This window comes from Ochlerotatus camptorhynchus, unplaced genomic scaffold (genome assembly GCF_037179485.1).
Source record: "Ochlerotatus camptorhynchus isolate MF236.1 unplaced genomic scaffold, CSIRO-AGI_Acam_v1.1 ptg000140l, whole genome shotgun sequence".
In the NCBI taxonomy this organism is placed as follows: Eukaryota; Metazoa; Arthropoda; class Insecta; order Diptera; family Culicidae; genus Ochlerotatus; species Ochlerotatus camptorhynchus.
Window position 1 is genome coordinate 2,130,425 of NW_027040630.1, and position 13,874 is coordinate 2,144,298.

Below are 13,874 nucleotides of genomic sequence, written 5' to 3' on the forward strand. Positions count from 1 at the left end.
CTTTACTTAACCATGGTAGAGAATCGTCAGTTCATGCATTTGCCTTAAAATTTGAATCCTTTTAATTTGTCAAACCTCTTAACGGAATCCCTTCATGAAGAGCTTTGAGTGGGTTGGTTTATTTCCTTTAAATTCCGTTATAATTGCTTATCTTTTTACAGATACGCGTATTTCGTGTACTACTTGCAGACTTCATCAGTGCCAAGTACTCAACACCACACACCACAGGAAATAAACCAACCCACTCAAAGCTCTTCTTAAAATTTGATTAATAAATTTAAAATAGATATTTTTCTGAATACTTTTGGACAGATGTTTCCATATTTTGAGTTATGGATAATTTGCCCCCAATTGTGTCTCATTACATTTTATGCGCCAAAGTTGTTCAAAAAGCCATAAATATGAATAATATCATAGTTATAATTTAAATTACAAATAATATAAAATTATTGCAATTTGCACTGTATTTGTGATTCATTTAAGAGATTTTAATCAGGATCGATGGTAATAATGGACAATACTACCGTTATTCACAAATTTATATCATCCTTAATTTTACCCTGAGAGTAAGCCCTAATTTACACACAGCCCATTCTATCCACATCTGTTAAACTTTTGACCAACCTGGATCTCTTATATGTATTTACAGCAGCAAAAACACCAGAACGGACAGTAAAAACTGGATTACTCTCTGCTTCAAAGTACAAAAGGACCCAAGCCAACCTGCCCCGGAACCGGCACCACCTGAGTCAGTCATATTCGATATTTCCGATTGATTTTTGTTGCTTTTGAGTTTATATCTTAATAGAGAAATCACGCTTTCGAAGATAACAACTTTCGGTTGAGAATTTACGTCAATCATACAATGGATTGTTTGTCTTAACAGTCCAAGAAACAAAACCTTAGAAACAACTACAGAACCTAACACGAATTATTATAAGCTCGATGTACAAAATATGCATCCGTATAATCTACCAGCTCCTTGATGGCATTAGGTTCAATTGAAGACGTGATTTCTGTTATTTATTTAGTGGAATAGTGTATATATCAGTTAGTTCATTCGCTGTCCATAAATGAGTTTTACTGGAGTTACTGTTGAAGCAACGTTGAAATAGTAAAATTATAACAGTAATGATAAATTAGGGCTTTGCCATTATTGATTAATATTTCTATTGAAGTAAAGCAACTCCCATTTGTAGAAAATGTTGCTGTTTAAAGTTCAAACAAGTTGGTATCCAAATCTGTGAATTATGCGAGGCGTAAAGTTTTCGGATTTCTAAAAAACATAAACGAACTTCAGTGCATTATGTATATTTATATATATATATAATTTTTTGGGGCCGGGAAATAATGGTCTCCCATACAAATTAAACTAAAATTTCTGCATAACTATTCTATTAAATTTTCGTTCATTTAGTAGCGTAGCAACGATCGCACGGGGTCCAGCTAGTGACATAAAATTTGTCAAAAGGTCGCAACTAGTGATTTTATGATCGCTGATTGCTCCCTCATCGCGATTGCTCATCGTTACAGCTTAGCGCTATTGTGATCCTCTGAAAGCTAAATTTACAGGTTCATATGCGTTGTAAGGGGGTAGAGGGGCAACTACTACTACTACTACTACTAAAAATCGGTCTACGTAGTTTATGAACAGCCCTTAATGAGCATTTGCAAGCATATTTAAAACTATTCTCAATCATCTCCAAGGGTTGATGCATATATTATGTTACGCTCTAAGGGGAGGGGGGTCTAAGATTTTGTGACAAGCATTGCATTAGGTATAGGAAAAACGTGACGATAGGGAGGAGGGGGTAAATTTTTTCTCGATGTAGCGTGACATAATTAATGCATGGACCCCAACCTGCTTGTATATCGAATTAAACCACTAATTGGCATCTGATACGCGATGCTTCACATTGTGGTTCGCTTATTTTTCATTAGGGTGGTCAAAAAATTCAAAATGCATAAAAAATCATAACATTTTAACTAATACAACTGAAATTTATTCCGACAAATTTACTATTTGTCAATCATAGCATTAAATTTATATTCTAATATCTATAATACCTTGTATTAATGATTTTGTTTCGAACCCTAATGGTATGAATTTTTGTCATATGGAAAATATTTAATGATAGAGATTTTTTCGGGAACGTTCTTGAACAGGTCTTTATTTTTAAAGAGAGAGCAAGACAATGAATGATTCCAGAAAAATGTACAGAATTAGCCCGAGAAGAGTTCATTTATTTCAAGTGAAATATGCTGGGGGAACGACACTCATTTGTATTTTTTTTTTTTCAGTCCAGTAATTACTTGGGATTTTCGGGGGAAACATAATTGATTGGATTTTTAAAATATGTCGTGTTGACGAAAATAGATGTGAGGGGTGTTAAAAAACTTCAGAGAGATACGAGTCTGAACGCGAAGAGGATATAGGTGTAAAAAGGTGAAAAATCTGCTGCAAGGCGGCGCAGTGCTGCAAAATCTCGACAATACACGGCGATATTCAAAATTCTGCTTTGGCCACTCATTGAAGCTAACAGTCATCGTCAAGGCAAACCATGTCGATTGTCAGTGACAATGCTGTCAGTGATGAACATGTGCATATTTTGTTATTAGCTAAATTTGTAACGAAATTCAATTACTTGAGCAAAACAATTATATGGAGCCGCGAGGGGCACGCAATACAAATAACCGGTGCGTTGAAGTTAAAATGCAATCAAAAGTACTTACAGTAATTAATGCGTTTTGAAGTAGTACTGACGGTAATTAAAATTATCTATCTGTAATTAATGTAATTAAAAGTATTAAAAATGTAATTAATGTACTTTAATAACGAAATTTAAACTGTAAATGAAAATTCCGATTTTTTGTTTTTTTTTTATGTAAAGCTATATACAGTTCAAAAAACGTCATCACTAAATCTGATAAGTTAAGGGGGGAAATACAAGTAACACGTCAAAAACTCGACGATTTCCGGAATTTTTTTGTGAGCATATGAAACAACGCAAACGTTTGGAGTTTTTTTTGCATTAAATTACTTAAATCTTCCTCTACATTTGAGATTTTTTTTTTCCATTGGTGTGTGACCTCTGTGGCTCCTTGGGGTCACATCGAAAGGAGGTTACCTCCGGTGGGGATTGGTAATTGGTGGGCGTTCTAGAGACCTGAAAATGGACAAAACTTACATTTATCAATTGGACCTTATTCAGAAAAGATTTTTGTTCTATGTGAACCTCTAACACCCAAAAAAAACGATTTAAACATTTAGAAAAAAATATCTGAAAGAATTGATTTTTCACTGTTTTTTCCACCTGAAAATTATTTATTGTTAATTTTTTCATGATATCAGTAGTTCACATAGAGTAAAAATCTATTTCCTTTAAGATGCGCCAGGTTTCAAGTAATTTGGATGAGAACTTTTTGAGTTATCTTTCCCGCCAATTTGAAAAACACCGTTTCGAGAAAAACGCGTTTAAAGTTTTGGGTTGTGTAAAAACATGATTTCTGGAACTTAAGGTTAATCGGCGATACCGGGGCACCGCCCAACAACTTTATCCAAAGCTCACAGCTCAAGTGCAGAACACGGTTCCGTATCGAATAGGTCAAAACTGCACTGTAGGAGGAATGGGTGGTGGCGATGGATCACTACTTAGGATCCGGTATGTTGTTTTAATCGGTACGTGTGAAGAACTTTTTAGGACTATTCATTCCTTTAAGTTTCAACTTTCAAGCTGAACATTGCATTAGGTCCTCAGTAACATTAACAGATTCTCTTCGTCGACTTCTCTTTGTATCCCCACGGCCATGTAAAGACATTCCCAGCACATAGTTCGATAAAACAAACTTTTATCTAGCTATTAATATCACAAACACAATAAGAAACGGTTATGTGCTCAAGTTATTAACGAAAGACAAAGTCGACGAAGAGAATCGATCAATGTTACTTAGGACCTAATGCAATGTTAAGCTTGCTTTGATCATTTAACCAACCGTTCGTGAAACTTCTTCAAAGTTCTTTATACAGAAATGAAGATTTATGTCGGCAATTCTTTACTTTAAATTTTCTATAATTTCGATGTTACACATTTAAAAATCTTAATTGATCGATACTTACATTTAAGATTATTTCTTCATCGGTCATATGATAGTAATCTATAAAGGTGCCATACTAAATTTCTTTTAATTTCGATATGTACCATGGACTTTAGTATTCTTTACAAATATTCATCAATAAATATTTAAATACTGATATCATCGTAACTTTGAACTTTGACAAAGAACAACAAAGATTGCCATCGATGCACATTTATAATCTCCTTGTTATCGATTTGCATCGCTGGTTAAAGAGAGTTCGAAACACACCAGGTGACAGATGTCAATGTTTATATTATTTATCGACATATTCGGCATTTCATCGGAAGAAGCAATTTGCTGGTAAATGAATGAGAAGACCGATGTTCTTCAAGTTTACGTCTATATATTTAATAACCCGTGATAGCATGCGTGGTGGGATTCTCGGCATTTGAAACCCAATGAGGAAAATTGATACCTTTTTGACCTCTATTACACCTACATGACTGAATTCATGTATGAAAAGATTTACAGAAATTTCAATACACCACATACTAGAGTGCAACCAGCAACGAAATCAGTACACCCCAGATGGCATGGGATCGAAACTAGAAATTATGCAGATAAAAAATCACAAATAAAATCAGTAGTTGTGTATCGATATTTTGATTTTACAACAGAAATCGATATTTTGATCTGGCAACACAATCGATATTTTAACATTCGTAACGATTGGTTGCAATATTTTGAGAAAGATCTTTATAAACGATTCACGATTAGACTTTTAGCATCTTTACGATTATTCATGAAATGGTGACGATCGCTATCGATTTTTCTTATGAATGGCTTTGAAGATCGATGTATAGAAAATTAACGAAATGGTTGCTCGATATCTTACGCAGGTGTGGAAGCTGCCTTCCTGCACGTTCGATTGCCGTCAATGGATGGCAATCGATGTCCGTCGGTGATTGGCACTAGATTGCGGAACAGAGACCGACGTTAAATAAAGGAAAGAAGAAGAAGACTATTGCTTTCTCAATGGCCACCCACATTAGATCCGGATTGGAAGTCAAATTTACGTCAACGCTACGCAAACGGATCTAATGTGGGTGGCCCTTCAGTGTACACAGCAAAAAAAGTTGTTGAATATTACATCGAAACTGCTGCAACCAGGTCAATCCATCGGTTGTGTAATATCACATTGTACGATGTACATCGATTTTGCGAACAAAATTACATCCATTAATGTAATATTGTATCTGCTTTTTGCTATTACATCATTATTTCATACATCAGCTTGAATTACGTTGATCGATATTACATTTTTTTTTGCTGTGTATGCATTTTGACGTTCCACTGCAATCGGCAATATTAATTAATTAGGAAGATTATATTCTTCAGAAATGGTCAATAAACTGCTCAGCAGGCAACATTGGTGTGCTTGGTGGGAAGAATTCAGTGCCAACATGTCAAAGGGGCATAATTGCTTTTTTAAACAATGACTTGAACTATCGATTTCTCGCAAATAAAAGCCCATCCCTTCAAATTAACAATGCTAGCTGGTTAATTAAACATTCCTCTACCTGCTGGTGTCATTAATCTTCATGAGTAAGCTTTAATTCGTGAGAATTCGATGGCTAAAGCCATTGTTTACAAACGCAATTATGCCCTTTTGAAATGTTTACACTGAATTGGGCAACAAATTCAGGCTACTATATCATAAGTGCAAGATGCAGTGTTGCCCTAAAAGCAGTCGATTGATCATAATGGCAAATCGATATTACCATCGAGTAGGGAAGACTTTCCCTACCCGATGGATATGTTGGTTTGTGTAGGCGTGCCTTGAATTCTTAGAAATCAACGAGAGAAGTCATTGTTTACAAAAGCTGTTACACCCTAATTCCAGCTCTATCCTCGCACTGCATGCATGCAGAAGGGATAAGTTGAGAATAGTAAGAATTGGCGTTGACGGCAACTCTGTAGCTCTTTACTGCTATGGTAAAATCTAAAGAGCCTAAATTTATAAAGAGGCGACATGGGCGACATGTCAAAATTGGAACAATCGATTGTCTGTCAAAGTCATAGGAAAAGTCATTCCAATCGAGCAGAAGACCTGTCAAATGGATAAGATGTCGTCTCTTTATAAATTCAGGCTCTTTAGTAAAATCCATAAGCAAACGTCAGACTGTACGTGAAACATGGCGGACATTGCACTATCCTTTAACTCCACCGAAAAATCCCATAAGAAACTGTCAATCTTTTCTAGAAGAGACAATTTTTCGACGGTGCCGTCAACGCCAATAGGTAGGATGGATTGGAATTTTGTTGAAATTTTGGGCACGGTGAAAATTTTATCAGAGATTTAGGTAAAAATGGGAAAATCCTAATGTGTCGTTCCTTCTGGTTTTCAAGGTAGTTCTGAAGATCTTCAAATTTCAGTTGAAACCTAAGGAGAATTCCATGGTTGTTCTGAGGAAATCCTGAATCCTGAAATTTTTCATAGAGATCCGAAATCCGGAAATTTTGAAGAGAATTCTGACGACGATTTTATGATGATTCTGTATAGATTTTAACTAAATTTCTAGGAGCGTACACGCAGAAAAAAACATAGTTCAACCAAACAAAATTCGTTTCATTTTTAACAAAATTTTGAATTGAATATGGATCAATAAAATTGATGGAGTAATTCAACAAAACATTTAGTTGAAATAATACTTCAATGTTTATTGACTGAAACATCGGTTTTTATTGATTCAAAACAATGCATCAACTTGAAGCATTATTTAAAGTAATTGGGTTCTTTAATTTTGAAAAATATATCGGTTTTTATATATCATCTGAAAGAACTTCATTTTCTGAGCACAGCGATATTTTTTTCGAACCCACACACTTTCATCTCGATTTTTAAATCAAGATTTAAAGCAAAATAATAACTTCACTGTTTGACACTAAACTGACAAGCTGACAGCTCGCTCCCATACAAAGTGACACCGAGGGGCGATAATAGGGTGATTTTTGCAAATGTAACCGTTCTTATTTGAAATAGTTCCAGTGTACCAAAATTGATAAAATTTTGGGTTTGGGTTCCATTTCTAATGCAGATTACGAATTTGAACTTACCTAAATACCCTTAAAGAACAATTAACGTTGTTAGTTGTCTTGAAACGTAATTTTTATTGTTTCAGAATCAAATTTATTTAAATCCCCAGGTTAGGTTAGCTAGTCTTTTTTGAAACATGAACCAATATTTTTCAATTCTGGTTTAAGACAAGTTATTTATTGAGCCACTGTTTATTTATTTATTTATTTATTTACCAATTAGCCTATTCCGTTGCACCATTTGCTGCGTGAATGAGTTGTAGAACGTGTTGTCCTTGTGTGCCTTGATGTGCACCATGATGTCGATTTGTTTTTGTTGATGGTAATTTTGAAGCGATTCTGCTGCTACCTCGGCTGCCACTGAGCTGCTGATGGTGACGATGCTGCTTCAACAAAGGATGGTTCTGTTGAATCTCCGGAACTAGACGTAGGTTGAGGTTGGCTAGATTCTGTTCCTCGAAGTTCGGTGAGGCACAGGGGGTACCGAGGGGAGTACATACTGCATATATACAGTGCCAATGAACGAATCTGTCGATGATCAACAGTGTAGCCTTATTTCGCCCTATCGCACGTCAGCGCTGAAATTTCAAATGCAAGTTAATAGATTACTTGTCGAGAAACTTTATTAATCGAGATTATTTTTAAAACTAAAAATTAATTTTGAAAATCAAAGTTTGAAGGCAGCTTTTCCATAAGGAGGAACTTTTTAATTAGATAGCATCGATGTCGATACAGGCTGACAGTTTGAAACGTGCACTTAAAAATTGTTTAGTTTTAAACAATTTTATTGGTTTGATTTAAATGAACTTTTGCATTAATTTGAATCTTTTTAGTGAACTGAAACAAATAGAAATGTCGTATTAAATAACAACAAAATATTTTGTTAATTTACGCCTCAGTGTTTTTTCTGCGTGTAGAAAGGAAATTCGGTGCATAATTTAATGAAAATGTTGGAATGAATTATTTGACAGATGTTTTCCTTTTGCATACTTGGACGTTGAACAGATCAGCTAAGATTACTTACATTTTAATGTGTTATTCACATAAATTTCAAAGTGTTGCAACTAAATACGCTCCAGAATAAAAAAAAAGTTTTTTTTTATTCTGGAAGTGTGAATGCATTACATGTATCCAATTGATACATCGATGTGTTCATGCGGAGCTTATTATATATGAAGGAGAACCTCAGAATGTACGTGTAGGAACAGGCATTCTTGAAATGGGTCACTGGATGTACAATAGAGCTGTCACCTTTCATCTCCAGGGCTAAAAATGTTTGAACCTATGATAGGGTTTTTGATCTAATTTCCGTCATACTAAGGACATCCCGCACTTTACCACGCTTTTTGGAAAGCGTTTGAACAAAACATGGAATGTTTTCATCTAAGATAACTTCTAAATTTATCCACCTTTCCGTAAGTACCGTTGGATTTGATAAAGAGTTAAACAATGTTGAGATATTATTAAAAATCTAACACTGCTTCTTGCTTCTAAATTCGTCCTACGCGTTTCAATTCCGTCCAAACGCATTGAAACGCTATTAGATTTTCTTCGTCCTACGGATAAACGGAGAAAAAGGGGATGCGCTAGGAGCGCTTGTTTTGTTTTGAGAACAATGAGCGTAAATATGCATACAATGCGCTCTAATAGGATTTATGTCTTAGCTAATGAACTAACGCATCGGAACAAATGTATTATTGTTTTGTGCATGGTGAAATCATTGATATTATTGATGATTTCTGCTCGATAGAACGGAAATGGGCGATTACGACGAAGTAGCGCTCTTCCCTACAGGATAGATGCAGACAGGTTTCTTCCATAAAAACACTGCCGGTTCAGTGGGCGATGGATTGTATCCACACACACAACATTACTGCACTATCAGTTTGCGATTTTCTGGAGAAATGTATAGTATTTTGACGATTTCCACACATACTCGTTGAGCAACAAGTAAACAGCAATAACGTTGATTAACAGCAATACGGAATGGCTCTAAATAAAGGGCGAACACGAAATTATTGCGACACATTCAACAGGGCATAACTTTTTTACCATTGGGTAAAAATCAACCAATTTTTGCACACTTTCTCATTGATGTGTATTGTGTACATGCTGTCAAACTCGAAGTCGTGTTTTTCGATTCAACGAAAATGGAGGTGAACCAACGCGAGTTGAGAGAACAAATTCTTTCCAAACACCTGGAATTTCCTGACCTGTCGCACCGGCAGTTGGGAAAAATGTTGAACATTCACCATTCAACCGTCTCCAGAGTGTTGAAGCGGTTCCAGGAGCGGTTGACGTTGGACCACGCCAAAGGAGCTGGAAGAAAACCGGGACCGGAGAACAAAAAGACGGAGGGAAAGGTGAAGCGGATGATTAAAGCAAATCCCAACGTCTCAAGCCGTGATTTGGCTAAAAAGATCGGCATGTCGCAGAGCTACGTCCAGAATGCAAAGAAGAAAGCTGGACTACATACATACAAGGTACAGAACTTCCCAAACCGCGATGAGCGGCAACAATCGACGGCTAAAACTCGGGCACGGAAGCTCTACGAGAAGATGCTGACAAAATATGGCTGCTGTGTGATGGACGACGAAACGTATATAAAAGCCGATTTTAAGCAAATTCCGGGGTTGGAGTTTTTCACCGGCAAGAGCAAGTTCGATGTGGACGACAAATTTAAGAAGAAGAAAATGTCGAAGTTCGCCTCCAAATATCTCATTTGGCAGGCCATCTGCTCTTGCGGACTGAGGAGTGAGGCTTTCGTGACAAAGGGCACAGTAAATGGCGAGATCTACAAATCTGAGTGCCTCGAGAAGCGCCTTTTGCCGTTCTTGCAGCAGCACGACGAAGCTCCGCTATTTTGGCCAGATTTGGCATCATGCCACTATTCTAAAAGTGTCCTGGAGTGGTATGAGGCCAATTCTGTCCATTTTGTTCCAAAGGACATGAATCCGCCAAACTGTCCGGAGCTGCGCCCGGTGGAGCAGTACTGGGCAATAATGAAGCGGGAACTTCGGAAGAGCAAGAAGACAGTCAAAGACGAGAAGGACATGAAAGAAAATGGAAAAAAAAAACTGAGAAACTGGTACCGGATGACACTGTAAAGACTTTGATGGACGGCATCAAGCGAAAATGCGTTCAATTTTACACTCAAGGCTCCATCGATTAACTTTTCTTTTGATTTTTGAAGTAAATATATGTATAAAACTACCCTAAAATTTTGGTTTGATTCTAAACATTATAAGAAAATTGGCATGACATTTTCGGTGTTGCAATAATTTCGTGTTCGCCCTTTAGGGTCCTGATTATTGTTGCAAAAGTTAATCATTTCTCGCTCAACTATGCAAACAGACATACATTGATTGATCAATTCTCTTTGAATCACCATAGTCGCGTAAATACATTTGCGGACATTTTCAATACACAGTTTGATGAAAGAAGTAACGATCCAACATCCAATTTGGCAAATACTTCTTGATCTTGCGGTGGGAAACCGTTGAGAATCGATGATCTAATTTACAAAGTATGATTCCCAAAATGCAATGATATCGATGCCATATTTTCAATAAAATTTGGTCAATTTCCCCGGGATTACGGCCGATTTAAATGTGAACAGAGCACATTGAAAAGGAACAGGTACTAATTAATGATGTATGTAAAACAACACAAATCAACCATAATCTTGCTACACGAGTTGAAATTTGATCAAGGAAGTAAGCTTTAAAAAGCCACAATAAAATAGCGACCGGATAATTCGTAGATATTTCTAAACCTTTGTTTGAACTACAGTGACCAAATTTTCGTTTATGGGCAGTCAACTTCATAATTGTTGCCGAATAGTTGTTTAAAAAGAAACTAACAATTCTTTCTTCCAGGACAAGTGTGTGATCTCTGCTTTGGTTGCGGCCCATACTAATCCATAGCTTTATCGTACCAAACAAAATTCTAACTAAAACAAACCACATCATCGAGCTTTCGCAAAGCAACAATTGAAACAAACAAACAAAAACCGTGATGTCAAACAAAGGATTTATATTTGTTAGTGTTTAAGAGAAGTGTTATTTTTATAAGTTGTAGAGGGAAGATCTAACCGTGTCGCATAGCTTTTCTACTAAACAAACGTGATTATAAACTAAAAGAAAAGGATAACAGGAATCGCCAATCACATAGCAGAGCCTAGAAATGCGAATAAAAATGAATCGAATTAATCACAACAATTTTGGACTCTGCTAATTGCAGTAACTTTATAGTGCTTTATTGTCGACTTCGATGTACATACATTTACCAGACCAGTGTATTGAAGCTAAAGCCAAGTACTGAAGTTTGAGCAAACTGGAATTGGATACACATCAAATGATACAGTGAACCCTCATGGCAGATGCAGTATATTTATGCAATGACAGCACATAACAAATCAACGACTTGACACTGACCGATTAAACGAATTTTACATAACCATTGCATTTTATTAACAAAACTATGAAAATAATAATTTATCGAATCCGAAAGCCCAAAATAGCCTTAGGCCGAAATGAAATGTCAGTAAAAGTAATGTTCGAGAAAAAAAAAGACCTGCGTTTAACGAATTAAACCTAATTGGAGTTGGAAATGCATCCATTTACGTATAAATGTATACAATTGGGTTGTTTAACTTAAAAAAATATACCGATTTTTATACATCATCCTTTTTTGTTTGTTTCTTTATTAAAGAGACTTTCAGCCCTAGACTGGTCCATTATACATCAAGAGCAAATTTCCATTACGTCGAATGTAACAAAGGTAAACAAAGTCGAGCTATCAGTGTCAATCGATGCTCCTGCTATTACACTATATACTGTCCGAATATAGGATCACATCCAATTTTTAAATTTATTTACCAGTCAAATTGCTTTTTGACGTAATCACCTTCCGATCAAAATAGTTTTCGATGTTACTTACGTCACCCGATTTCTATGGAGATGCCGTTTGCCTTAAGTAACAGCACTGAGAAACCCGTGAAAAGTGTACTTTCGTCGTTTCGCTTTCTCATTATTAAAGTGAATAAATCAAACTGTTTGTTGCTAAGATGATTTCGGTTGATGAATGGGCTGCACGTAAGGAGACGTAATTGATAATTCTCCCGAATATCCTAGTAAATACACTTTGACTTAAGTAACAATGCCACCAAACGACGTATAATATCTTTTGACTCAAAAACCAGTATTTCTTAGCATGAAAGCTAGCGATTTGCCTTTGTATGATTAAAACCCGGCTAAATATGTTAAACATTGCTATCACTATGAGATTATATGTGTTTAATTGGAAATAGGAATAACTTTTCGGTCATCAAAACAAAACTTTATTTTTCTCGGATCGGTGCGAATGTTACTTACGACATAATGAAAATTTGCTCTTGTCATCATCTGATAGAGCTTCGTTTTCTGAGCACAACGATATTTGTATCGATCCCGTACACATTCATCTCGATTTTTAAATCAAGATTTAAATTTTTGATCGTTGACACTAAATCTATTCGTTGACAGCTCGCTCCCATACAAAGTTCAACCAAGGGGCGCTAAGATGGTCTTAGAGTTACCTCTATGCTACTACTGGATTGTACCAACAATCAATACGAAACTAACGATTTTAAATTGGCTCACTACTTGACTAGCCTATTGGTCCCAAGCAAATCCACTATCGTACCCCATTATAGTATAAATTCCAGTACTACACTATGTTTGTTTTGTTTCGCTATGAAAGTTTGATAGATAAAATGACGGATTAGTGGATTTTCCTATGTTTCGAGGGGTGAATCGATTAGCTTGGGACATAGTGTAGTAATAGAATTTCAACTAGAATAGGGTACGTTAATCGTTTGCTTGGGACCAATAGGCTACTAAAGTGGTGAGCCAATTTAAAATCGTTAGTTTCGTATTGATTGTTGGTATAATCATAGAGATAACTCTAAGACAAGTAGGTCCCGAAGAAACGTGCTCAACTTTTTGGCTCACCTCTGGTACTATCTTCGGTCCCAAGCTTGTCGAATCACCCCTCGAAACATAGGAAAAACCAATAACCCCTCATTTTATCTGTCAAACTTTCATAGCGAATCAAAACAAACATTGCGTAGTACTAGAATTTCGACTAGAATAGGGTACGTTAATCGTTTGCTTGGGACCAATAGGCTACTAAAGTGGTGAGCCAATTTAAAATCGTTAGTTTCGTATTGATTGTTGGTATAATCCCTTTTTGAGAAATTATCCTGCCACACACAATAAACCAACACTGAAACAAAGATAATAGTTAGGAATACTATTTTGCAGAAAACACTTATTTTCAGTATAACTATACGTTTAAAACCATTAAATCTACCATGATTTCAGTATAGTTGACTATAAATATAATCAAATTTACTACCATTCTGTCAAAACTACTATGCTTACTCAAACGGCATAGTAGTTTTGATAGAAAAAATAGTAAAATTAAATGAATTTCGTTGCTGCAAAAATCTATTGGTGGGAGTATTTAATTTAAACCATCAATATAGTATTTTTGCCAATGGATTTTGTTTCTGTGAAAGAGAAAGTCGATGAAGAGAATCGATCAACGAGTAAAGGCTCTTTTCAAATGTAACGCGAGAATTTTTAGTTTTTCATCCAAGATCCCCCAATTCTAATTCCCTAATAATGTTTGTAAACAAAGTCTTATTCCTCAAAAAT

At 35.9% G+C, this 13,874-nt stretch overlaps 1 protein-coding gene across 4 annotated transcripts in view; it reads left to right on the forward strand.

Annotated features, from left to right (window-relative positions):
- The window catches only part of Pdfr (Pigment-dispersing factor receptor), a 70,062-nt gene extending 58,431 nt beyond the window's left edge, over positions 1-11,631 (forward strand). For 2 of the 4 annotated variants that reach the window (XM_065221215.1, XM_065221216.1), the window contains exon 10: positions 650-1,968. In XM_065221215.1, coding sequence (XP_065077287.1) covers positions 650-776 — 127 coding nt within the window. In that variant the 3' untranslated portion in view covers positions 777-1,968. Of the gene's footprint in view, positions 1-649; positions 1,969-11,051 lie in introns of those variants that run through there. The other 2 variants (XM_065221218.1, XM_065221217.1) reach the window with 2 other exon arrangements.
- The last annotated feature ends 2,243 nt before the right edge of the window (positions 11,632-13,874 follow it).